We start from the raw sequence: 27,136 nt of genomic DNA, 5'->3' as shown, positions 1-27,136 counted from the left end.
GAGTACTACCTGCCTAAACAATTAGTTTGGTAGACTTTCTTTTTCTTTTCTTTTATTTCCTTTTTATTTAATTTGAAGCACATATTAGGAACGACTAATCACCTATTGCAAGTAGCTTTTTGTAAAATTTGATGAATTTTTTTGAAAAAACTATGCAACTCTCAAAGTAAGCCTCTAGGAGGATATGGAATTTATAATAGAGGCCACATAACATTGGGTAGTTCCTATGACATTGAGCAGACAAAGATAATATTAAAGATATTTATAATCACCCAATTGTTGTCAACTTGAACAGGCAGAGATCGTATTATATTTGATGGGTAATCAAAATATCTTGTCAAATATCTTAATGAAAAGGATTCTCCTTCCTCTCTCCTATAACATTCCAGAATTTGGAATCTTTACTTGATTTTTTTTTTTTTTTTTTTTCACAAGGAAAGTGATAGAATACGAGAAAAAATGCAGCAGACAGAAAGTCGTATATGATGTTGTGGTCGAAAGTGATGCTTAAAATGTTGTAAAATGCACTGCTAAATCTTAACAACTCTAGCCATTAGAGAGAGAGAGAGAGAGAGAGCTATCAATATCATGATAGGTGATGCTTGCAATTATAAAGATATTAATTAACCTTCTTTAGGTCAATAGGTAATGGGGATTGTCAACTTTATATGGAAGTTCTTTAATGTAGTTTGATGGAAGTTGAGCATTAACCTAAATCATAGCAAAGGAAGACAAAATAAATAGAAAGAGGTAAATGATTGAACTTATTATTTTCTATTTGCTTAACGAAGCATAGCGAGACTAGCATATGTCTACCCAAAAGTCATTTTAAACTTGGTAAAAAACAATCACAAAAAAAATCATCTAGCTTTTCGACTTGGGACAAAGCCTAAAAAAGACAAATAGAGGAAAAGTTGAATATTTTCAAAAAGGAGAAATTTTTTACTTCTCATGAAATATTTTCAACAATTCACCTATCCCATTACCATATCACTTTGCAGTATGCAAAAAGGATAATAATGTAAGAGGACTAAGTTTTTTTCATGTTTCTCATGAAAACGTGAGAAACACACGTCAATTTTATAGATTGAATTGGAAATTTTTTTTCTCCCAATTTAGAAAAAAAAAAAAAAAAAAAAAAAAAACAACATCAACAACTTTGTCTATAAGAAAAAGGGACAATAATTAATTAAAAAAAGAAAAAAAGAAAAAAGTAGAGATTGTCCTATGTGTTGGTACTTATAAAATTAGCTAGTCATAATCACAATATGTGTATCATACACGGCTGCATATTAATCTGAGTTAGGTATATTGCTTAGTCAATGCATTTCGAAGTTAAGTCTTTAGCTCTAGGTTATAGAAGAGATAAAGCCAACTAATTTAACAAATTAGTAGGTGGAACTAATCTTCTATGAAATATGCACTTAAACCATCTTTGAAGACCACAATTCTACATTTCATTTTTCATTAAAAATTGGTTATGATAGGTTTGAGTAAAGTGGATTGATTGACCCAGAAAAAAGTTTAAGCTTAAAGGTGTATTGGATGAAGATGATGTCTTTTTTTATTTTTTTATTTTTTTTTAATATTTTTTTTTTATCACATAATGTTGTATGCCATTAAGACATGTTTATATAAAGAAAGACATGAAAAAATAAAATAAAAAAAAATAAAAAAAATAAAAAAATACACTGTCGATGTTTTGGACGGGATTCCCTAGAATTAGAAATATTTGTTATTATTCTTGTCCGATTGTCCCTGTTATTAGGCAGGTAGGTGTGAGATGGAACTTCTTAGCCGAGCTAGGATCCCCTCCTACAATTTTCTCTGCCCCTCATTTTAAGTAAGGAATTGTAAGGAATCCAAATTGGGAAGTTTTGGTTCTTTTTGGAAGATAAGAAATTAGTGCAAGTTTTAAGATCACAATCAAGTTCAGTACAAAGTTCTATCCTCAACCCCAACACCATGTGAATATGAATAAAAACATGTGGTGGTTGAGGAAAAAAAGGGAGGTGAATGGGCTTCTCATTGATGGCTAGAGCCTAGAGGTAGTAAAGTAGCCGTGTGGTGCACTTCAAAGGTCACTATAGAAGTGAATATTGAATAATATTCTCAATGGGGGAGACTTCTTTTTTGTGATAGGAAATCATGTGTATTGAAATCATGTGTATTCAAGATGCTGAATTTTGAAAAAAAAAGAAAAAAAAGAAAAAAAAAAGGTGGGTTAGATCTGTTCTATTACTTCGGAAAAACTAATCAAGTTATTACTGGAGCTCTGTAAAACCAATTATTAGGCTTAGTCCCACTTAATAATAAACTAACGTGACACTCAACGCACACAAGCATCTTTATAAATAGTTTATATTTCTCATGTGCTTAAACCATTTTTCATAGCCCCTCTCACACTCCTTGACATGCAATTGTAATATCTCGAGCAGATCTCGAGCTACCCAAACACCAGCCTAGATAGGTGGGCCCCACAAGGTCCTTCCAGTAATTGCCTGTCTAAATTGCAAACAATATGAGCAAACAATTCCACTGGATCTTAATCCTACCCTTGAAAACCTTATTTTCTCACACTTTCTTCCTTTACAGTTCCTCTTCATCGTCTCACTCTTTCTCTTTCTCGCATTCCTCATATTATATGAAAATATAAAAAAATATTTGGCGATTTTTCATGTGAGTGAGCAAAATGCTAGAAAATATTTTTCAAACAATTTTCAGGATTGCAAAGAATCACGAAAAAAAAAATAGCAACTTTTTTCTGTAAAATATTTTTTTAAGCTAAAACAAACCAGGCCTCAATATTTGACTAAATTTTTGGAATGTCACATTTAACAGAGAAGTAAAATATGTTTCCTTTGAGATTTGTTTCACCTAGGTGCAATTTTCCTGGGACAGATATCTGTAAGTAACAAGACATGAAGACAAACATGAACAGTTAAATAGATGCTGGAATTGAAGAAATATTTCTCACATGCCTGTTTTGTCTGGTTGCTCGAAAATGAAGTGCATTTAAGCAAGAAGGTAGAGGAACAGCCCCACCAACAAGGCAAGAATGGTCCCCTTTCCTCCTCAAAAAGCACCCAACAAAACTACAAATGGAGTAAATGAATGGCAGGAATGAAGAAAACCCTAAATGCTGACCCTATGTTTTTTTATTTTATTTTTTATTTTAGGGTTAATAACTTTTTTGGTACCTCGGTATTAATGTTTTCATTTTTCTTCCATAGGTTTTAAAACTAGACAAATCCGGTACCTCACCTATAGAAAAGGACAAAATCAATATTTCGGTTAGATTTCGTCAGTCCCAATTAACAAAATTTCCACGTGTCACGCCCATAATACGCCACATGTCATAAAAATAATAAAATAAAAAAAAAAACCTAAACCTAAAAAAAATAAAAAATTCGGCCACCCCTAATCAATCATTTCTATTGGAATTGAATCTTAATCCTAATCCCCACATTGACCAATACAATTCGAATTCTATGGGTCGTGACTCGGCAACATCACTCGCTTTTGGGTTCTAATTCCACCCGACCGACGAAGAACTCGTTCGCTTCTACCTCAAGCGTAAGATCGCCGGCAAGCCTTTCCGATTGGATTTGATTCTCAGCTGTTTTATTGGGATTGACGGAAACTAACAGAGGTATTAATTTTGTCTTTTCCCATAGGTGAGGTATTAGATTTGTCTGGTTTTAAAACTCAAGAGAAAAAATAAAAACATTAAAACCAAGGTACCAAAAAAGTTATTAACCCTATTTTTTAATATATATTTTTTTTTATTTTTAATTTTATAAATTGACCCTTAGTTTCTTGCTTCTTCCATTTTCCACCATTAATTCACTTTATTATTATTATTATTATTATTATTATTTGATTTTTATATGTTCAATGTTTGTGTACAACTAGCTTTTGCCATAAAAGATCAAGTTCCTATTTTGTTGGTCCTATCCTATCAATTTATGAACTTTGACATTTAACTACATTTAACCCTATTTAACTATTGCTTTTTTTGCAATGTCTTCTTTAAGGTTTTCATTTTTGCAATAATAAAAATATTCTTTATAAGATTTTTAATTTTATAGAGAATATTTTTGTCATCTTAGACCCCGAAAAAGACATTGCAAAAATTAAAGGAGGAAACAAGTGGCCATTTTGTTGCTGTGGACAGTGTACTCGTTAGGGACCTCACAAATGTGTAGACTTTGGAAATCTGTGTTGTGTTGCTATGACATTTATATTTGATATAGACCTAACTGGTTTGTCTTATAACATCATCTGTAATTTCGTCAGCGATACAATTTTTTGATACACGAGCTGTTAAATTACTGCTTATTATGAGAGATGAACGACGAAAACTCAAGACTTTGCTCAAATACTATGTTAAATTGTTGCTTATTGTAAAGGTTTAAGATGATAAAAATAATTGATTTAATTATTTAATTAATATTTTAACATAAGTAAAAGAAGAAAACAAGTTAACCAGACTATTTTTGGACGAACAATATATTTTTTTTATTCATTTAAATAAAGTGTCTAACTCCACAAGATTATATATAATTTGAGAGCAGAATTTGATTCCTTAAGGGGAACATAATTGTTTTTCCTTTCCTTTTTGTACTAAAATGCTATAATTAATAAAGTGTTAGTCAAGCTCTAGCAAAAAAAAAAAAAGGACCTTATCAATTAAGCCTTAAAAGAGGGGAGAAATCGATTCCTTTCAACATAATTAAATGGATATAAAGAACAAATTTTCCAGTTTGAAAGAATTTCTTTCAACTAATCTAAAAACCGTCTAGTTCAATCGGCTGCTAGGACCAAGTTTTATGAAGCGGAGATCACTAGTTCGAATCCCCCTCTCCCCTCTTGTGCAGACATGTCAAAAAAAAAAAAAAAAACCTAACCTAAAAACCGACATATATTCAAAATACACTCGAACATTCAAACCGATTAAAAAAATGAAACCAAAAACAGAAACACAAGAAAAAAAAAAAAATCACTTCAATTATGATGTAGTGTTGATGCAGTTTTTCGTACGGTCTGACCGGTGATGGACTACCTACAAAATAGTAAGAGCGTCAAAGGATCTGCCGCTCTACGAACCGGCAAATCCTTTGACGCTCTTAATATTTTACAGATAATCCATCATCGGACACGCCATTTCAAAAATTAAATCAACACTAGAGATGATAAAAAGTAAAAAAATAAAAAAGATTGTTTTGATTTTAATGTCCCAAAGAACAAAGTTTTCTCCTGCACACAATTCAAGTGAAGAGTAAATATATGATCCAAATTCCAAACAAGTAGACACCTCAGGCGATAGTTACAGACGTACAATGTTTGTTGAAACGTCACTGTATTTTAAAAGTGATCATAAATATGACAAATCGTATTCCTTCATGCAGACAAAATACAAAAACAAACACTGTGTCTGTGGGAGATGTAAGAAACCTACGGATCTCAAAAACTCTAGAAAATACCGACATATTTCTTTTACGTCGTATACTATATAATTTAAGATAGTATCGTCTTTAAGAAATAGCTCAATTTGTTGGGACTACGCTTAATAAAGCGGAGGTTACTAGTTTGAATCCCTCCCCCCCTCTTGTGCAGACATATCAAAAAAATATATATATTATACAAAACTTCTTCCCAAGCACCCGTTGTAACACCTCATCCTATTGATATACAATATTATCCGCTTTTGGCTCTCTCGAACTAGATTTTTCAAGAGGTCACCAATCTTGGTACTACTCTTGCATACGCTCGCTTCACTGTGGAGTTTTGATTAGAATCATGATCATCACGGCTTTAAAACGCGTTATTATCAAGAAGGGTGTAAATATACATATAAGCTCGCACATTTCCATATCCAGACGATGTGGGACGCCACATACGCAATGAAGCTGTAGACAGTCAAGTGAAATCTAATCCACAAAATAATTTGATTTGTGAACAACATCATTGTAGTAAGAGGTGTGATACAATCACAATTTAAACCTAACTTTGGTCTAACTTTTAGACTAAATTTCTTTCTCTCTAGTTTAAGGCTCTTTCTCTTCCATAGACAATTTTTTTTTTTTTTAAACTTAAGAGAAAAGTTAGGCTAGAATTATGTTTAAATTGTACCTTTACCATTTTTTATTTTAGTAAAGGTCGTAATCTCAAAGGAATCGTAACCACATAATAGGACTAGACCAAAACGCCAAAAAAGTATATATATATATATATATATATATATATATATATATATATATATTAAATGATTAATTAGGAGAAGAATATCTCTGTTCTCCCTGCAGAACCGTCTCAGAGTCTCAGTGGCTTTTCAATAGAATAGAAGATAAAATAAAGGGACTGAAACGCCATTAATTTGTAGAGAAGAAAGCGCTAGATAGTGAGACGTGTTTGCTTCACAGAGAATGGACGACAAAGCTTTATTTTTTTGTTATCTTGTTGGAAAAGCATGGAGTGAGAAGGCTAAAATGTGTCAGCTTTCTGGTCACACATACTTGAGATTGCCTTCTTTATCTTATTTTGGTTTCCTCTGCTGCAACTTGATATATATCCACAGGAGTTCAAGATTCTGTCCAAAGAAGAAGGAAAAAAAGAACTTGAAATTTGTGAAATGTTTTCAAATTACTATATATATATATATATATATATGATTGAAACTTTTACAGTATTCAAACTTTGAAACACAATATTGAAAATGTTGTCAAAAGTGTTTGAATTTGCAGTTTTTTTTTTTTTTTTTTAAAAAAAAAAAACTGTGATTTAAAAACTATTGATTTCAAAACTTGAGATTTTTTAATAGTATAGTTAAGTGTTTGGTAAACTTATCTTTATACCTTTAGAATTGCAGATTAGGTTTTAAAATCGTGTGTTTTTAAATATGCATACAATTTGAAAATACATTTTTTCAAACTGTAATTTTTGAAAACCGTACTCCCAGATGATACATTTTTCACGATTTTGTTTAAAATCGCACTTTTAGCATGTGAAATCCCAGAGCCAAACGTAATCTTAGTTTGATTTCTAAATCCTAGTCCTCTACATAAATAATTGAGGCTAAATTTGCTTTGGAAAAAGAAGACAAGAGCAAAAGAAGTGCCAAATATCTTGAAAGGGCGGCACAAGGTGTATAAAATGCTAGTTGAAGCTAAAATCTAGATTTTTTTGAATGAACGCTTAGACACAAATGAAGAAATGGGTTCGATTGATAACGCTCTTTGCGTTTGCTTAGTAAAAGTATTACCAAACAACTTTAAACACAAAACACTCAAAACTATTTTTCATTTTTTTGTCTTTCTCGTATCGTAACACTTTTTCAATAAAAAAAAAAAAAACAACAAATATCACAATGCAAAACTATTTATCAAACCAACTGGATTGAAATTACAGACAAACATTCCCCCCCAAATACAGATTCCAACTTCTAATTTCCCTTGTATATTCTAATGCACTGGAATTTTATATTCAATTATTGCCAAGAGTGGGGAAGCTAAAGAACCTTTATTTCTCAAGTTACTTTGGTTCTTTCCTGGATCTGTCGCTGTTAAGACAACTTAGCACTACAAGGAAGTGAGAGTTTGTGACAAATATAACAAATTACTTATTGAGCTGCAGTTTAACATAGACTTAGCAAGAAGACACAAAAGTGGTTCAAAAGAAGAGATATTAGTGATAAGAGAATTATCTGAAAGTCCAGTTAAATCATCACTTATTTCATCATTTATCTCAAAAGTTTAAATGAGACCCACGTTAAATATTTAACTGAAATGAAGTAAATGATAGAAACAAGTTTTGAACTCAGAACTTTTGTTCTAATATCACGTTAAATCACCATTTAATACGGAAAACTCTCACAAATCATAATCTTTCGAGATAAATAGTAATTTAATGGCATCACCTGTAAACCTAGCATGTAAATATGTTCTGCATCTGATGAGAACAATATATATAAGAGATGCTAATCTGTCTGAGCCTGCAACTAAATAAGAGAAAACTACATAAGGCAGCTATATTGCTATCACACATGTTGCAGTCACCCGTTGAGAACAACAGGCATATCCAGTAAAGATTGTTGACTAGTTTTCATGGTGGTATCATTATAGATCTATTTATTCTGAAAGAGGAAAAAAAAGGGACAATTTCCCATTAAGATGTACAAACTATACTAATAATTAATACCGTGAATAATACATGTTACTTGATCCTCTTCTCTTCTGCTCGGGGTGACATAATTTCCATGGATTATCCATGAATGTGTTCAGGTAACACTAACAGGGCCGAAAATAAGGGGTGCTGGGGAAGGCTTATTTTGTTCCAAAGGCTTTGGAGCTGCGAGTGTGAGCTCCAGATTAGGTGCTGCAATGGAGGAACTGGGTTTGGCTGCATAATTTGAAGCTTTCAGCTGGGAATCAAGCAACCCATATAGCCAAACAGGTACTTTCTGGTTGTTAGAAGAAGCTAATTGAGGATTGTCAGTTTCCTGGTTATCTGGTTTGATATGCTCAGAGGAAGAAGTAAGGCCTAGCAGAGACAGAGTGGTATCATGGTGAATTTTACGTTGAGAGTTGTGTTGAGCAGGAACCAGATCACTTGGCTTTGAATTATAGTTGTTGCTGCTCCCAATCTGTCATGTTCAATACAAGAAAAATATAAAAAATCAATTGAAAATCAAATTCTCCAGAGGGATATATAGTTTCTGGTTTTCATGGTTGTGCAGAAGTGATCCAAGGAAGATCTTTATATATTACCATGTCAAAGAGGCTTGAACGTCTCTTCTTCTTGTTGAGGCTTGCCTGTCGAAGAAAATACTTCTGAGCATGGCTAGCAACTTGTGTTGGTGTTCTTGTTGTTACATAGTGCCTGGAGATGCCCCTCCAATCACCCTTCCCGAGCTTGTCAAGCCCGAGCAGAAATGTTCTGTGCTCCTCTTCTGTCCATGGAACTCCTAAACGAAAAGAAGACGGAAATATTAGAGATTGGTGAAGAAGAAAAAAAGTGTCACTTTTGTAGTGAAGTAGTTTGATGTGAATTGTTGGGAAAATTTGGAAAAATACAAGATATGAGAAACTTGATTACCTTTTTTCCTCTCTTGGGGTCGACCAATGAGACCATCAGAGAGATAACCAAATGTTGTTCTGTCAGAATTCTCATCAAGGGAAATTCTAGAAGAGGACAATGATGAAGATGGGGATGATGATGAGGAGGATGATGGGTATAAGCAATCCATGCTAAAACTTTTCTTCATGGCAACTACAGAAAATGAAGAAAGGTCAAGCTGCACTCCAAAGAGCTTAAGACCACCAGAAAATGTTCCCCTGTAAGTTGTGCAGGTCCTTGAATTATGGCCTACGTTTCCACAATGAGAGCACTTTCTGCCCATGTTCACCGGGACAACCTCAACTTCTCAGAGAGGGAGAGAGAGAGAGAGAGAGAGAGAGCACAAAAATAACTAATATGTTTGGTAGTATATAACATGATGGGGTAAGGGTGGGGCTTAAGAAAATGGATGCACACCAAGAGAAGATGATTGGATAGACATAGTTTATTGTTGGATATTTTTTCAACTTGTGTTGTAAACAAAAGAAATGATAATAATAATAAAGTAGACCCTGCCTCCTCTCTCTCATCTCTTTTTTTCTCTCTAGAAAGCTTATCTTACACGGGGTAGTTTTGCCTTCTGGAGATATACAGGGTACATTTTGTCCTCTGGAGTTTTCTAGCATGCTACATTCTGTAGATGGGGACGCTTCCAATTTACTTTTCATCCGTGCATTGCACCTATTTGACATTGAATTAGATAGCTACTTTTCTGTATTTTCAGTTTTGGATTGATTTTTATTGATATTTTCATATTATATTGGTATTTACAAAGGAATAGGAGAGAGATATTAGTCCTCCAATCCTTGGGAGTTAGGTAGATGACTTGTAAACAGAGAAGAAATATCACAGAAGTGAGAACTTAGGAAAGTGATGTTCATCACCCAAGACACCTTTCATGGGAAATTCACTGCAGCTCTCTCTCTCTCTCTATATATATACCCATGTTAATTATATAAAATATAGGACAAAAGAATGTGAAGAAATTAGCTTTGAATTTTCAATCTCATACTTTGTCCTACCAAAGACCTTGGGATCGAAGTCAATAGAAATCTTCAAATGTAATGCAAAAGTCCAAAGAAAATCTTCAGAAGAGCTTGGTCATCTCAATTCCTATCAACAAAGTAAAGACTAAAAAAAAACGCAGATTGATGATCACCATTTGATCAAAAATATAGTTGAATTCTTTAGAAAACTTGTCCACATTCATACTATTGGACTTAGATCCCGTGCAATAGGACAATCCCATGTGAGAGCTTGCCTTAATGGGTGGGAGTCCATACAAATTCTCATATGAACTGTCCTATTGCATTATTGTACGGGATCCCATCGTAACACTATTTGGATTGTTGGACATCTCACATCATCATCTCTTATACTATATATATATATATAGTCCAAGGAAAATACTAATTTATATTGTATTAAACTATTGTCATTATTTAAATATATTATGGTACTTGGCAAAAATATCATTGTCACAAATAGTATCTAGAGCTGAATAGAGAGAGGAGAACATTATATTCCCTTTCTAATGTAGGTAAATATTATCCATAAAATAATCAGAACAAGTTGGGGAGTGAGATATAATATATTTGGTAGATACCTCACCCAACTAGCTTTTGTCTTATTTAAATGTAATGTTATTATCATATTGGTCAACCTTTTGAGGATGGGTCATGGGTCTCATATCATTGCATCTGGAAGCCAATTTTAGGAATATTTTAGCCTTTTCTCTGTGCCTGAACCAGCAACCACGCTCATCTGGTCAATTACTTCAGGCTCATTTGGGGTTAAAAACTTAAAGGAATCTTCGCTCAATATAGAAAGAAGAAAAGATAATGATCTTAAACATAGTTTCTTAACCTAATAATGACTTGCTTATTCTTAATAAGAACTATATATAGTACAAGATGGGGATCCACACCTATTTGTGAGAGAGGCCACGTGGAAATCAGCTGCTCAAATAAATTTTGGGATGTCCGACTGCTTGTTTAGACAGGTAGATCCCATATGAGCTCTTCAGAAGTAAACGTTTTTAGTCTTGAAGTCGCACATTTTACGTTACCAAAAACAAATAATTTTGAAATCTACGCTACCAATTCCACGCAAGAAGGACATGAAATTTCTAGACCGAATGGCTTACAGGTCTGCTGGGATGAACCGGCGGGGGATACATATGGCTTAGAGCATTCAACTGACTAAGGCATTAGAAGTATTTCCACCGACTTACCCCGGTGCCTCTTAGCCATTCGTTCCAATGATTCCAGGTCTTCTTTAACGTAGAATTGACCATGCAGATTTCAGCATTATCGTATCATATGTAAAGTTGAATAACTGTGGAACCATAAAGGGAGTTGAATATACGAATAACCCGATTCATTAAACTTGGTGAACTTTCTAAGAAGTTTTGTGTGTCATGGTCTTTGGTTATGTTTGGTGAACCTCTTCTGGTCTTACGAGTATCCAGAAAAATGGTATTTTGTCTTTTTTACCAAAGTCGTTGAAATTGGTTCTATATCCATTATCCAAAGGCCTTAAGGTAACATTTTTCATTGAGAGCAATAAGAGGCTAAATCTAATATAGAGCCATGGCCCCTGACCCCCTGGTTACATTCCTAGTTTCCAGGTCAGTTTTTGGACTAAGGGGAAAAGAGGGGGGATTGGAGTTAGAAGAAGAAATAAGATTTCTTATGCAACTTGAATGAGACTTGATGCAGGCCAGTTTTCGAGCAGGTCCATCGTAATAAAAAGGTCATATCTTGAAATTTCACATGAAGAAAATCTTGGTAGCTTTGAAAAGCCTATTCAAAGGACTACAAAGTAATATTTTATGAAGATTTTTCAATTTCAATGTTTACCGTGTCAAAACGGGGCGCCAAGAGAAATACAAAAAAGTTCCGAAGAGACTAGGTCAAAGTGCCATTCGATACCTAAGAGGCTCGGTCGATGGCCGTTCAATCGAGTGCTATAATTTGAAACAACCCTAGATGTTCAGTCAGTAGCAGACCGCAGGAATTCATCGCAAGGTTCCGTTCGAACGCTACTCGACAAAATTTCGTTTTAATTTGCTTTCCAAGTAGGGTTTGTACTTGTTTTTCTATATAAACTTTCCTAGAACGGCTTAGGCCGTAGCCAACAACTTTTTTTCTTCAGTTTTCAATAAGAAACACTCTTAAGAGTGATTTTCTATCTTTTTTTTTTCTTCTTCTTCTCTCAATTCCTTGATTTGATTCTTGGTTTCAAAAAGAGTTGTGAGTTTTGTGATTATTAATTCTGCGATCCACCACGCTCAAGACTTATTTCTACTGAGCTGCATGATGTGGTGCTAATTTTTTGCCGTTGCTTCCACACAAGCCTAAAAGTTAAAAACTTTAAGAGAAGCAAATGGGCAGAAGTGTAGCATTAATTTGCTGAAGTAAAAAGCACTGCACCCTAAACAAGTGTTAGATCAGCTTTCACAATTTCAAAATAAAGTACAACAGCACTGTATACTGGGCATGCTTTTGTTAGGTGCAAATACATAGGATGATCTCACCATTTCAAGTTTATACTGCTCATTGCTAGCCCCTCCCTAATGCAATCCAGATTACACGTGGATTCACTGAGGAGTTTGGGATTAATTCTAAGCAAGGAAAAAGTGTTGCAAGTCAAATATTATCAAAATGGTACAAGTTAGGTGCACCAGCAAATTGATAATCATGAACTCGAGTAGACCAGTCGGAATAAAATCGTCATATCTTTTGATTTCGATATCAAATTAAGGTAAAATGAGCTCCAATTCCAATGTTTACTTTGGTTAAAACGAGTTGTCAATAGAAATTTTGTGTGATGTTGAATTGCAGGACAAAAGCTTCACTCGACACTTGCTTGAGCGAGTTTGCGTCTATTTTAATAAATGCGAGTTTGCTTTTCTCTAGAGGAAAAAAAAAAAAAATGTGAATTTTATGTTTGCAGATTTAACGCCCCAATACGTCACGCTGTATCACTTTTTTTTTAATTTTTTTTTTTATCTATTATCTTCCTAAAAACTTTTCAGTTATAAAATATTAGCAACCACCGAGTTCTAGTCTTTTGGCTAACACCAAAAGGGAGCAAATCAACTCCACATTTTAACAGAGGATCTCAAACACTGCAGATTGATTATATATATATATATAGAAAATTAAGTTTAGTTAATTAGCATCAGTGTGCCACTAATGTGAGAAAAGAAAGATTACATCAGAGATCATAATCCAGTATTAGAACTAGAATTGTTGAGGAATGTCCAATGTACAAGCACTCTTTGCCATCTTTCATTATAATATAATTATATTATAATATCATATCATTCTCAATAATGTTGCAGCAGCGACTTCGCAACAGTTTCTTTTGTTAATGGCCAAAACTACAGTCTTTCATCTTTTACCCGGCTTCTAATTCTACAATCATCTCCCTCCTTCAGTCCAATCGCCATAAACAATTGCTGACGCAATTAATTAGTCTCGTATTGGGAAGATGATTAATTCGTTCATAGGTTTGTAGTATTTCATTGATTTCGTGTGCTACGTGACATTGAGTTTTATAAGTGATTTTATGAGGTTTCAATTGAAACTTGACCAATCATTTTGGAGTGATAGCGTAAATGCTACTAGCGTTTTTCACCGATCGTTACACAACTAGTCATTGTGATAAGGGAAAATGAAAGATCAGTTCTTAAGTTTTGATGGGTCTTGTAAGTTTAAAAAATGGCCAAATTATTAACGGAGTTTCTATCGTATCTGCCGAGTTGTCATGTAATCGCTCAATGTGAAATTTCAGTTGTGTCATAAATTAATAATAATTTTTTATTTTATGTGTGCCTCCACCCCCACCACACAGGAGTTTTCTTTTTCTTTTTCTTTTTTTTTTGGGGCAGAAATTTAGGGACTAGTTTTTAAATGTATCAAAAGTTCAAATCCCAAAGACAAAATTTGTTCATTTTCCCTTATGATAATATATTGCAACAGGTCCTTTTTAATATCCCAAACACACACTTTATTCTTATTAATTGAATTCTGGTGTAAGAATTATAAGAGTCAAATTCATCTTTGAATGTAGTGCCCTCTTCATGATAATATATTAATTGGCACAAGAAAATAGTTGGTGAAGTCATATTGATGCTTTGAATTTGTTAATTTACTACATCATGCCTTACTATTATACTTTATGCCACAGAGAAGTCACCTTTTTTTTCTTTTTAAAAAAATTTTTTTTTTGAAAGGAACAAAGAAGAAGTGACTTTCTAACTCTACATTATAAAGGTGTCATTCTAAGTCATCAGTTCTTTGGGTCAAAGTAAAATATAATATTCAGGAAATTAGAATTCTTATGAAGATGAGGAAACTTGCTCCATTAAACAATTTTGGACTCTGTTAAAAGTCAGAGCTATTTTTTGTGCAATTTTTTTTTTTTTTCTTCTTTCTATTATATCTTTTATCAGTTTAATTCCCAAGTTTAGAGAAAAATTATGTCCCTTCTGAGATGCCATTCATTTCAGATTGAAATTGTCATAAAACTGATAGAAGCATGTTACATTGAACAAGTATGTTGGTGATTACTTCTTTGTTATTTCCAGGATTTTATTTGAGGCTTATTGGGAATTTAAAATGAAGAAGAAAGGCTTTATTAGCAGTATATGCAACAGAATATACTAATTATCCCCAATGGCAGATACAAAGATGGATTTTGTTGAAGATACAATTTAAGTCCCAACGCAGCTATTTTCCAGTCAAAGGCATTGAAGACTAACAATTAGCAGTTTCTTGGCAATGAATAGAGTCCAAAGTTTTTCATAAGTGAGAAAAAGCGTGTAAAATTTAATCTAGACCGTTTAAAAAACTACTGTAATTTGTTTTTTTTACAGCACCTAAGTCATTCGACCTTAGCTGATTTTGCTTTCATAAAAGAAGAGAATCTCTCATAGCTTGTCAAATAAATCACTATGTAGAAAATTGATACATCTAAGATTGAAAAAGTAAAAACACCATTATTGCAATATGCAGAACAATCAAAATGTCAAGAATCAGGAAAAATAGATGTACTTCCACAACCTGCTGGTGCTTTTAAGGCATAATTCATATAGGTACATCACTTCTGTTATAATCTGTTTCTACCAAACAGTTTTGCAGCTGCAACTTTCCTTCTCATTACAGCCTTGACTTGTACAAGAATTCTTCTAAAAGATACAGTGAACTGCGACAGATTTAACCTTCAAACAAAGTCAACCTAAAGCTACACGAGTATTGAGTTGTCACAATACAGAATAGTCGACAGCAGCTTTTACAAACAAAAGCTGTTAGGCAGAAGCTAGTAAGAGAAAAGGTCCAAACCACAGTTTTCACTGCAATCATGCAAAAGGAAAAAAAAAATTACACCCTTCATGACTTGAACAGAATTGGGAAAGACTTGCTCTTGATGGAAGAAGAAACCACACTCAACAAAGCATGCTTTCAAGAGCCACTCCAATGTCTGAACTTGCAAATTCCACGGCGGTTTTCTGCAAACGAGTTACGAATAGACTGCATCATGGAACAGACAGCTGGAATGTGAGCCAATTCTTCATTCTGCTCCTGCAAAATGATTTAGCTTCATTTTAAGTGTAAGCCTTATGCGAGAGACAGAGAGGGAAGAGAAAGAGGTAATACCACTTCGGCAAGACGCTCCTCCAAACCATTTGAATTCACATCAACAGGCATGAATATCTTTCTATAAGCCATTCTCAGGCTATTTATCTAAATCCTTGCCCAAAGGAATAAATCAGCTCTCTCAAACAATGTTAATTTATAACTTTAAACCATGAAAGTCAAATTCTACTTCATCCAAACCTCTGCAACTGTGAATCCACGACGCCGAAGACCCTCTACATTCAAGCCACGAAGCTCAGCTCTTTCTCCAGCTACCAACATGTACTTCGGGACATCTTGTGAAATCTTTAGGCATATAAGATAGAGAAATTAGATTTTCGAGGATAATACTCTTTTTTTTTTTTTTTTGATATCGGGGAACCTCTACAAGCAGGGCTCTTTGAACCCACCATTGCAGAGTAAACCTCGGTCTTGTGCACTGCACCCTCGAAAGTTTTCCTACATGGAACTGGGTAAATCACTAGCTTTTCACCCGGGGGTATGGCCCTAAGGGATTGTTTGCACCCAATAGGTGTTGAACCTTGGACCTTGAAGGGAGCAAACCTCCAAGACCAAGGCCTTCACCACTTGGGCCAACCCCTTGGCAAAAAAGTAATGATTCAGTAAAATCTTGAGGGCTATGTACCACTTCAGCTTTTTTGCAGTGTTCTACACATCAATATGCATGTGCTAGACACCCTTTCTGGAACTGACAACTGTGTCACAGTTTAGTCAGCCTTGAAGTCATTGTGCCAAATAACTCAAGTCCATGTTGGGTACCAACACCCATGTCAGTTTCCTTGTTACATAAAGTGACAACTCAAAGCTTATTATGAAGAGATGATCATACCACAGAACCCCCGCCAATAAAAGAGAAAGAACCAACACAGCAAAATTGATGAACAACGATGGCACCTGCAGTGTGAGCATAGTCCTACATTTGGAGCATATTGATTAAATTCTAATTATATAAAATATTTGAGAAATAACATTATACAAAGATGTTAAACCATGCAAAATAAACAAAGGACTTACTTCCACCACAACATGGCCTGCTAGAAGAGTATTATTTGCAAAAATATTATTGTTACCAATCTTGCAATCATGGGCAATATGACAAGATCCCATGATAAGATTGTTATCGCCAATAACCTGAAAGTATATGCTAGTTAAAATATGAAGTAATCTAAATTTAACGCAAAAGTTTCAAATCTTGAAAAAGAAAAAGAAATCAGCCTCAGTCACTCCCTCATACCGTCCGATCATTTGACTTTGAAGATCGGTGGATTGAGGCATGTTCTCTTATGTCATTGTTGTCCCCAACATCAAGGAAACATTCATCACCTGGCTAAACAACAGACATATAAATAAGAATGGTAATCCTGTACACAAAACAGCCACACATGTATTTAAGTTGCGACTGTTATTATCCTTTTATTTTTGCTCAGGTGACTGTTATTATCCAATACATGAAACAAAGCTTAAAGATGATATTTCTCATTTAATCATCTTTGGCCATTTTCATTCATTCATTTTTTTTTTCTTTTTCCTGAAAACCAAACAGAGTGCATGAGAAAGTTATATTAGGGGGAAAAAAATGAAATAACAGAATAGCATAACAAGATATGCAATATATTATCATAAAATAAAAAGTAGGAGGATCCTTGGTTTTCAAAACCAGTTTTAATGTAACCTGTTCAAAACAGTTTTTTTTTTTTTAAAAAAAAAAAAAATTCCCAAGAGAATGATAGTATGAATAAGACTAAGGGTCTATTAGAGTTTGCGATTTTAAAATGAACGATTTAAAAATGCAATTTCTACAATTAAATATTTGGCAAAATCCCAGTTTAAACTTTAAAATAATAGTTTAGCCTTTAAAATAGTGTGCTTTTAAAAAGCACCCGTTGTGATTTGAAAACACAAATTTTTCTACGTTTTCAAAACGAAGATTTTTAAAAACGCTTTTTTGTGATTTTATTTATAATCGCACTTTTTGTATGCGAAATAGCAATGCTAAACACACCCTAAAGCCACATTCAAGGAGAGCAGTGAATCAAGTTGAGAATACAAATTTCCATAACAGCAAACATCTGGTTACCATCACAAGTTGAAACAGATAAGTTAGCATCAATGCCACAAGAAACCAACCTTGTACTTCAAGTCTTGGCACTTAATGCCAACCACGGCATGATGCCCTATAATATTATTGCATCCAATGACTGTTCGTCCAGGAAGATCATCACCAACCACAGCACCACTGCCTGACAAATTTAAGCATGTAATATAATTACAACAAGGAAGAACAAGACGAAGTACGCATCACCACAAAATAAACACAAAACGCAAAATCATCATCTAAACTCACGTCATCAAGACGCATCGCTCCCCCAAATCCGTATTTCCAAATACATGGCTCCCAGGATACAATTGACAACCATTCCCAAGCCGTGCAGAGGATCCAATGGTGCAGAAAGGACCAACCGAAACACCCTGCACCATAAAAAATCACTTTTTACGTACCCTATACGAATCATTAAGCACATAAACAGCCAACCAATCCAATTGATAGAATTTCATAGCTTTGAACATGGACTTAACCCTCCATATATATTAACACTAATGCAAGCTAAGCAACTAAGCAGCAGATTGAGCTCCACGCAAACTTATATTTCGATTACTATTACTATTACTATTACTACACATAGTCTGACAATCAAAGCTCTATACAGCCAACAGAGTATCAAACACACAAAATTGCATTTGAAAAATTAAATTAAGACTAAAAAAATTAAAGGGCATTTTTGTTAAAATATTAATTGTAAAAAATTTATTCTTTTATGTGAATATCCACACGCGAGGAAGAATATTAAAATATTAATTATAAATAATTAAATTCACCTTCTCTTATCCGCTTAAAATTTTGAAATAAATGATATTTAACAATTGTTTTAGTAGAACATTCGAATTAGAACTGCATTTTCTACTTGGTTTCCTAATTCCAAGGATGAAATCTCAAAATCCGACACATGTTAGCATAAAAAAAATAAACAAATAAGGAACAAAAATTGGAGTGGAATAAGAATTTAAAGGTGAAACAGTAAAGAGTACCCGTCCGATCACAGCATTGGGATGCACGATTGCCGAAGGGTGAATGAAGCTCTCTAACGCTTCCGCTTTCTTCTCCTCCGCCTCCGCCCCATCTTCGCACAAAACCAAAAATACAACATTTATGTTAGTCTCTGCGTTCGCATGTTGTATAGCAGAGAAACAAGCATTCAAAGCAATGCGAGAGAGAGAATACAGGTGGAGAAGCGGCGCAGAGAGAGTGAGGAGAGGGTGAGAGACGAGGGAATAGGCTTGCGAAGTTTCAGGAGCGAAGCCATGGGTGTACCTCCCACAGCGACTTTACTTCGAAGCTGCCCTCCTATATGCGTGGGCCGATCTGGTACGGTTTACTGGGTCAATCTGGAGCGTTCGATTGTTGGACTGAGTGCTTGATGTACGGCTAACAGGAGGGCCGCCCGATCACCATTTTTTTTTTATTTAATAACTATATTATTTTAATATTTATCATATCGTTTTACTCTATTTTAAAAGACAGATAGACATCAAAGTAACAATTTTTTAATTTATTTAATTAAATAATAATTACTAAAATTTGAGGAAATTTTAATATCTTAAGAATTCTAAACAACCTTAATATTCTTGTGGTCCATTAATTATCTGAATGGACTGATACATCTGTTTACTTTTTATTGGACGTGGCATGATATGCTAATCAGATGTCACTTGTTACCGTTAAAAGTTAACATAAAAGGTGCAAAGAGAGTTATTTGATAACAGTGTAAACTTTACGGACCGATTTAATAAATTTTAAACCTTAAAGAGCAGTTGAATAAAAGATGAAACCTCATGAACCACTTAAGCATTTGTCCCTCAAAGAAATGGTTACTTTAGGGTTCATAACCTAAAACTATTTTCTCCGACCTAATTTAGATAAAAACTTTGTTCTCTACAATTCACCTGCAACAAATTTGATGCCAAATCTTTCTTCTTTTATTCAGTTAAACGAATTCAATGTAATATTTAGGCTAGTTATGACACCATTGCTCAATGGCAAGAGATACAAACTAAAGAGCCCCCACACACCCCACCCCCCCCTTCTTATAGTTGAAAGACATAGAGTTGAGATCAAAAAAATAAACAATAATAATTATTAAAGAACCAAGCAACTTAGAGTAAAAGATACATTTCCTCATTACCAAAAATATATGAATGTCCACAAGGGAATTTGCTAACCCTCCACCCCTAAAAAAAAAAAGAAAAAAAAGAGATGTCATTTACATTTTCTCGTATTCTCAAAACTGTACAGCCATAATTGCTACTGTAAGTCTGTGTTCAAGTAATATAAGAAAGGCAAAGCAATCTAAGTATTGCTATCATGTGGACTGTCTACAAATGGTGTCCTTTTACAAGAACTTCTGCTCCCTTCACTCTGCAGGAGAACCTCCTACTTGATCTCTATTGTAATGCTGCTCCTTCTCTGGTCAAAACTTTCCCCATGCTGTTTTCAAGAGGCTCAAGAGGTGATTGGTTGATTACATGACAATGTCACCCTCCAACATTCGAAGCACCTACAAGGGAACAATGTGCACAGAAAATAAGGAAACCGTGATCGAGTAGCATTCAGTCAGGGGCGGAACCAGGATCAGTGCTATTTGGGGGTAAATCTAAACGAAGCTACTTTCATGTTGGAAGGCAAAACCAAAAGAAAACTTTTGTAATACCACGGCAGAGAGAATAGCAAATAGTTTCTGCTTAAAGTATCATCAAGTAATATGAATTTTATTGAGCATAAGTAATGCTTATTTTGTATGTAAAATATAAAAGAGTTTAAATAAGAAGTCCAAGTCTCCAACCTGAGACATGCGAGGTCTCGAATGGGGATCCCGCCGGATGCACAAGGAGGCACATTGCAGCATGCGATAAACCTCATGCTCTAAGTAGCAGTTCCTCAAGCATGGATCTACCAGTTCATGAATAGCTTGTTTTTCTAGCAAAGGTCGTGCCTGTTCCAGATTTGAAACATAAGCAATGACAAAGGAGAAAACTTCAAGTAAATTTATTCTTGTTTGACAAACACAAGTGCAAATACCCAGCAGGGACAAGATAAACTGGAAGACAATTCGTTTGCATCTTATCTAATAGATGTTAAGCATCTTCATCAAATATTTTATTTATGATGAAGTTTAACAACTATAGAAGAGCTAAGTTAGCTCGTACCCATTCAGTGAGGCACTGCTGGCCTTTGGGCCGGTTCATGTCCATAACTTTCCTCCCTGTAACAAGCTCCACCAACACTACCCCAAAGGAATAAACATCAGCTTTTTCTGTGATTTGGCCACTTTGAGCATATTCTGGAGCCAAGTACCTACATAATGCCATGGTTTCTTTTATCATTGGTCACAAAAAGCATAACCAAGAAGAAAATAACTGTTGTCTGGTTTTACCCAAATGTTCCAATTACTCTTGTGTCCACTCCCATGTCTCCATCTGGCTGCCACCTTGCCAGTCCAAAATCTCCCACCTACAGTCCAGATATGGCAGTCAGTTGGCACATGTCATATGTATTGACACAACGGTTGATGCAGCTTATAATTTTAGACAAAAGAAACAACATTCATCAAGGAAAGTATACAGCAGGTATGAGTATTTTCAGGCCTTTTTTACTGAAGAATTTCAAGAGCATGACATACTAATGGTTCAAAATCATGGGTGAGAAGGATGTTGTTAGGCCGCATATCGCGGTGGACAATACAGCCGACTCTACATTCCTCATGAAGGTATCTCAACCCACGAGCTGCTCCAATTGCAATTTTTTGTCGTGCAGGCCATTCTAGCAGATTTTTACTTCTTCCTGCAAAATCCAAACACCGTCCTTAACTCAGAGAAGTGATGCCACACACACATACACGCACACAAAATAAAATCAAGCTCCAAACAGCTCAGTGTTGTCAGTAGGTTATCCAAACTTCTAAAAAAAGCGTACCCATTAACGATTTGGATTTCTAGGGTCAGTTCACATGCCAAAGCTTTTGATTTGATTAAACCAAAAGCCAGAAACAAAACCTCAAGTACAGAAGAAAATTTTCAACACAACAGAGATCTATTCACATCCTAATAGCATTACCATTATTGAATGTTGCTAAGTTACCAAAACTATGGGGATAGGGGAAAATTTACCATAAAGATGAGAATCCAAAGACCCATTGCAAATGAATTCATAAACCAGCAATCTTCTTCCATCCTCCACACAGAACCCAATTAGCATCACAACATTACGATGTTGTGCGCAGCTTAAGACCTCAACTTCTGAGCAAAATTCTAGATCACCTTGAGAACTAGCCAGTTTGTGTTGCTTGACTGCAATAACCCGACCGTCTGGTAAGACACCTCGATGTACAGAACCAAATCCACCTTCAGCCAAAAAATTTGCTTGTGAAAATCCACCTGTAGCAAATTCCAGTTCAGCAAAAGTGAACCACCTTGGAGGATTCCCGAATATAGGTGCCTTGTGCTGACAGATAGAACACAATGGAGGAGGGCCGAGAGGTAGATTTCTGGATAGTGAAATTGCTTCTCTTACACTTTTGCGTAGGTCCTGATCAAGCTTATAATTCAGCACTCCAGTACGAGGATCTTGATCTACTATAGACAATTTCCCCAGCAAAGCTTCATATGTGGAGGTTAGAACCTTCCCCCCATTTCTTTGTGAACCTTCCACCGTGTGTTTTGAATATTCACTGTTGGACCTGAGAAAGCTTGCCATCCATGGATGGAAAATTGAATTTGTGGAACAAGTACTCATCTTTTCACTATCTGTGTCAGAGTCACATTCATCCAGATTTTCATCTTCTTTAGTGGTAAATTGAAGATCACTCTTTAAGCTCCCACAAGTTTCAGAAAGGAAAAATGGTGAAGTCCCTAGATCTGAGCTAGATATTGATGACGTTCCAACATCAGTTGTAGTAAATGGTGACTCATGGTCTGGACTACTTGCAGGAGTAACAGCTGGTCCCCTAATCATATTCAATTGTCCAAACTTGCTTTTCAGAGTTTTTGGAGATTTTTCAAATTCAGATGATAATGCACAACCCACTTCAGATTCCATCTTTGTCGAATTTACCAAATTTAAACGAAGAACCTTTGGCCGAGATTGCTTCATAACCACAAGATTGCATTGCAGCTCTTCAATGCAGTATTTCTTTTCATTTTTCAATCGTCTGTCCAAAATTCCAAAAAAATGGTAATTGAACAAACTGAAGATATAGAAGGAAACCATATAATGAGATTATTTTTTTTTTCAAAACACATAAGATGTTCACTGAACATCTTTTGTGAATCAACAGGCCATGTTCATGTGTAATCCCCCAAGGTTTAAATGGATGCCTCAGGATGAGAAACAGTATAATATGTCATGCAAGAAAACAAGGTGCATATATTGATTACTTATCCAGTATAACCCAGTTTGATCGGGCTCTCTTGGCCTCAGCGGCTACCACTCCACATGGCGAGCCACAAACAATCTTTATCCTGACTTTTATCTGTGAAGAAAAATCAGGGTATGAAATACATTAAACTAGACATGAGGTGCATGGAATTAATCGTTGACAAGAAAACAAATGCACTGGACCGCGGACCTTCTCTGAGTCATAAACATCATGGAGTTGAAGCACCATTTGAGAGCATGAATCTGCAATATCATCCTTCTGATCTGAACGGGTTCCTGCCAGAGACCACCAGTGACCAATGGTGCAATCACTGGTGAATCTCGAAATGCCCCAAATCCTTTTACCTGAAAATGTAAAGCTTTTCTCATCAATCATCAACATTTACTTCCCAAAGTCAATACAACCAGGCAGTGAAAAGTGGGAGAAAAAAAAAAGGAATAAGACAAAATAAGAGAAAATGAACGAACACACTGCATATATCATTTAGCTATGCAGTGTATATAGCTACCGAATATGCATAAGTCATTTAACTATTGATAGTTGAAATTTGCTAGCCTAAACTCAACAACACTTCAAATTTGTGAAGCACCTGCATCGAACACGATGGGGATGTGATACACAATTGGAAGAGAGGATCATATATGCAAGTTAAGTTGAAGTTCTCCATTTTACTTCTTTACGAGGTTTATAAACTCAAGGACAGCTCAAGACGAAAGTTCGAACATGCTGTGAGATATAACACCCATTTTACTATATTATTAGCATAGGTCAAGAAGAGCTGGACACCAACAATCCAATCACTCCCTATATTCTCTGTAAGAATAAATTGTTATCATTGTCTTATTTCTTAGATTTTTCAAGTGACCATCGCAAAACCAATTCTGCTTACTCTTGGACTTTAATGCCAATGATGTGAAAAAAGGAAATTGTCCTACCACTTTATGCTATTACCGTACACAACAATGATGAATAATATGCAATCAAAAAGATAGAGATCAAGAGAGAGTCGAGACACAGATTTATATGGTTCGTTTACAGGAGAGTGCGGCTATATTTTATTATTAATGATTCAGGGTTAAAACATAACATATATATAGGAAAGCCCTAACTATACGGACGTATTTTGGAAAGAAAAATGCTAGACTTACAAACAAATTTTACAAAAAAACTTTTACAATATGATGTGGTAGAATATGATTGAGTATCTCAAAAGTTGAATTTATCTAATTTTCAATCATATTGTGTCACATCATGTTGTAAAAGTTTTTTTGTAAACCTAACGTTTCTCTTTTGGAAAACCTCAAAATACGGCCAACCACTAGTATTCCAATATTACACTCTATGCCTTGGAGAATATAAGCCACTAGTTCCAACACTTTATCATGTCGGAGAACAAAAAAAATTGCCCAACACTCGGATGTTACAAGTATTTTTTCCTAGAAAAAAGCAAAATAAATTAATAAAGATTTTATACTCGTATAAAATTCAATGACAGATTAAAAGTATTTACGGTAGGAAGGAACATTCAATTCTATAAGATGTAAATTTGAATATAAGAAAAGTCCCCAAGAAATTTGTCCCCAGGAAGCAGAAGCATGGGAGCCAGACAGCTTAACAGACATACCCACCTACCAACAAGATATTATAAATCAAAAGGCAAGAACAGAATTAAGCTCACAAAAACAAAAAACGAAAAGGCGATATAACAACAATTCATCAATACTTTGAGAAAACTTCTAAAATTCTAATCGTTGAAAAAAAAAAACAAGACTGTGAAAGTTACTTGAGGGATGAGCGGGAATAACCACCAGCAGCTTAATGCTATCTCCAGGTTGAACAATATGAGTCAAAGCCCACAACAAAGCAGTCTTTGGAATTTCCTTTGATGCTTTAACAGCAACCACCACCAGTTTCCCACCCACATCCGAGGAACCCTTTTCCTCATCACCCTTCTTTTTCATATTCAACCCGCCAACAAAAACCCTAACTCACACCACCCACCTCTGGTTCAAACCCAGAAGAAATTTGTTTCCTTTTTTGCTTGGCCTTCTAAACACCCACATGAAATTTTCTCGATCAGATGCCACAAAGTTCAGGAAAAGAACAAACTTTGAACAGCAAAAAGTTGCATAATCACTGCAATGACTAGTAAACCAGAGACAAGTGTCTCGGAAAGCAAGAAGCTTTTGGGATACTCACATCACATGGAAGGCTGAAAGTAAAATAGAAAAAAAAAAAAAAGTATAGAAGACACGCACTTCAAGGTACTTTACTTACGAGATAGCTCTTTCCCTTAAAAGGGAATGTGAAACTCCAACAGGCAGCAGCTTTAGGCTCAGAAAATCCACAACAATTATTTTCAAGCACCAAGTTTTGATAATGGAAACCGAAACCCACTCATGTCATAAGGAATGCATGAACCACAGAAAAGAATGAAGGTGAGGTGGTGGCAGTGACAAAAGAGATTCTCATCCAGCTTGTGCTAAACCGCAAGAGAGAGCCGACAACGCAGAAAGCCAAAACAAAGCGAATTTTTTTTTGCATGACCAAAATAAAGCGATTAATTGCAAAATTAGATCAATGATTGGAGGTCTCTCTCATCATTAACGCATTAACTGCTTCATTTTTCCTAGAGGCATAATTATAAATCTTTACTTGGACCGTCAGTGTCATCCCCTAAAAAAAGTCTCTTTGTGGCTTTTGGAGGAGAGGAAATGGATTGTGCTAAAACATAAAAAATAAATAAAAGGCAAGACTTTTAGGAAAAATGTTGAGTTAAAATCTGATTTTTTTTTTTTTTTGTTTAATATTTAAAGACCATATTTAGAAAGCCAAAGCAAAATACAAATCACCGGCAACGACTTATTAAACTTTGGTATAAGGCCTATTAATTTTGCGTCAGATTCACAGATAATGTAAAAGATTGTTAATTAGTATAAGACTATATAGGTCGGCCATAATCCAACTCATTTAATTAAATGGATCAAACCTCTTAACCTTAACCTACTAATCTCGTATTAGGTTAATGTTGAATTTGCGAATCGTGTCAGAAATTGAACCCTACTTAATCGACACAGAATACAAATCAATGGCAAGGGTTTGTTGTGATTCCGAACTCATGACATCAACTTTAAAGTGTATTTCATTAGAACTAATATGAGATAATTTGTAGTACTCACTTGATTTGTTACTATTTTGAAGTTTGCTAGAACTCCTTAATAAGCAACCCTGTCAACTATTGCAGATGGTGCCATGTTACTCTAAATGAGTGTTGACAAGGTGTGGGGGGTTTTATCATTTGTAGGCTTAGACTATGCCTGCTGCCTATTGGAAAACCTGGCAGGCAGGATAAGAAAACCTGCAAACACCCACATTGAGACAAAGTGCTTCTGCCAGTACATGTTTAGAAGAGCCATTTACTATGCCAAAATTATATTTGCTCATGTCCTTTGTGTTGTCCTTTGTATGAATTATTGTTTGATTGAAAGATATTAATTTAATAGATTAAATTGAATAAATTTATTTAAATCTAATTTAAAAGAAAACTTTGTTAGTAATAAAATACCAAATTTCCAACAACAAAAAGGGTATTTGTGAACATATATTATTCTCATTGATATTATTTTTAAATAGAAAAATAACAATTAACTATATATTCAAATATGAGGTGTACCTCGAAAAATGTGTACAAGAAAAATATATATGAAAATAGCACTATCCTTTAACCAAGTAAATTTTAGTTTTTTTTTTTTTTTTTTTTTTTTTTTGACATGTTCAGACAAGGAGAGAAGGAAGGGGAATTCGAATTAGTAACTTTCGCTTCATGAAGTGTAATCTACAGCCGATTGAGTTACTCCTTGGGGA

General features: G+C 34.8%; 3 protein-coding genes across 4 annotated transcripts; all 3 read right to left on the bottom strand.

The window, feature by feature from the left end:
• Positions 1-7,951: 7,951 nt before the first annotated feature.
• Positions 7,952-9,593, bottom strand: LOC132165639 (transcription factor MYBS3-like). The gene is made up of 3 exons (XM_059576283.1): positions 9,097-9,593; positions 8,769-8,965; positions 7,952-8,644 (listed from the first exon to the last, which is right to left on the bottom strand). The coding sequence occupies exons 1-3, from the start codon at positions 9,398-9,400 to the stop codon at positions 8,279-8,281; spliced, it is 867 nt and encodes a 288-aa protein (XP_059432266.1). The 5' UTR covers positions 9,401-9,593; the 3' UTR covers positions 7,952-8,278.
• Positions 9,594-15,153: 5,560 nt separating this feature from the next.
• Positions 15,154-19,149, bottom strand: LOC132165638 (probable acyl-[acyl-carrier-protein]--UDP-N-acetylglucosamine O-acyltransferase, mitochondrial). Its single transcript, XM_059576282.1, has 10 exons — positions 19,063-19,149; positions 18,870-18,961; positions 18,127-18,251; positions 17,910-18,018; positions 17,017-17,109; positions 16,797-16,913; positions 16,612-16,695; positions 15,963-16,067; positions 15,783-15,869; positions 15,154-15,707 (listed from the first exon to the last, which is right to left on the bottom strand). Exons 1-10 carry the CDS (start codon positions 19,142-19,144, stop codon positions 15,588-15,590), a joined length of 1,014 nt encoding a protein of 337 aa, XP_059432265.1. The 5' UTR covers positions 19,145-19,149; the 3' UTR covers positions 15,154-15,587.
• Positions 19,150-19,994: 845 nt separating this feature from the next.
• LOC132166632 (inactive protein kinase SELMODRAFT_444075-like) lies at positions 19,995-25,821 on the bottom strand. Of its 2 annotated transcripts, XM_059577478.1 has the most exons (10): positions 25,550-25,821; positions 25,056-25,321; positions 23,462-23,616; positions 23,271-23,365; positions 22,005-23,044; positions 21,518-21,678; positions 21,272-21,348; positions 21,045-21,192; positions 20,681-20,830; positions 19,995-20,395 (listed from the first exon to the last, which is right to left on the bottom strand). In XM_059577478.1, exons 2-10 carry the CDS (start codon positions 25,231-25,233, stop codon positions 20,360-20,362), a joined length of 2,040 nt encoding a protein of 679 aa, XP_059433461.1. In that variant the 5' UTR covers positions 25,234-25,321; positions 25,550-25,821; the 3' UTR covers positions 19,995-20,359. The 2 variants fall into 2 exon arrangements, with proteins under 2 accessions (XP_059433461.1, XP_059433462.1); XM_059577479.1 differs by lacking the exon at positions 25,056-25,321 and having other exon boundaries at positions 25,550-25,818.
• Positions 25,822-27,136: the final 1,315 nt, after the last annotated feature.

This window comes from Corylus avellana, chromosome ca11 (assembly GCF_901000735.1).
Source record: "Corylus avellana chromosome ca11, CavTom2PMs-1.0".
NCBI lineage: Eukaryota > Viridiplantae > Streptophyta > Magnoliopsida > Fagales > Betulaceae > Corylus > Corylus avellana.
This window is presented reverse-complemented; position numbering and strand designations above follow the sequence as displayed.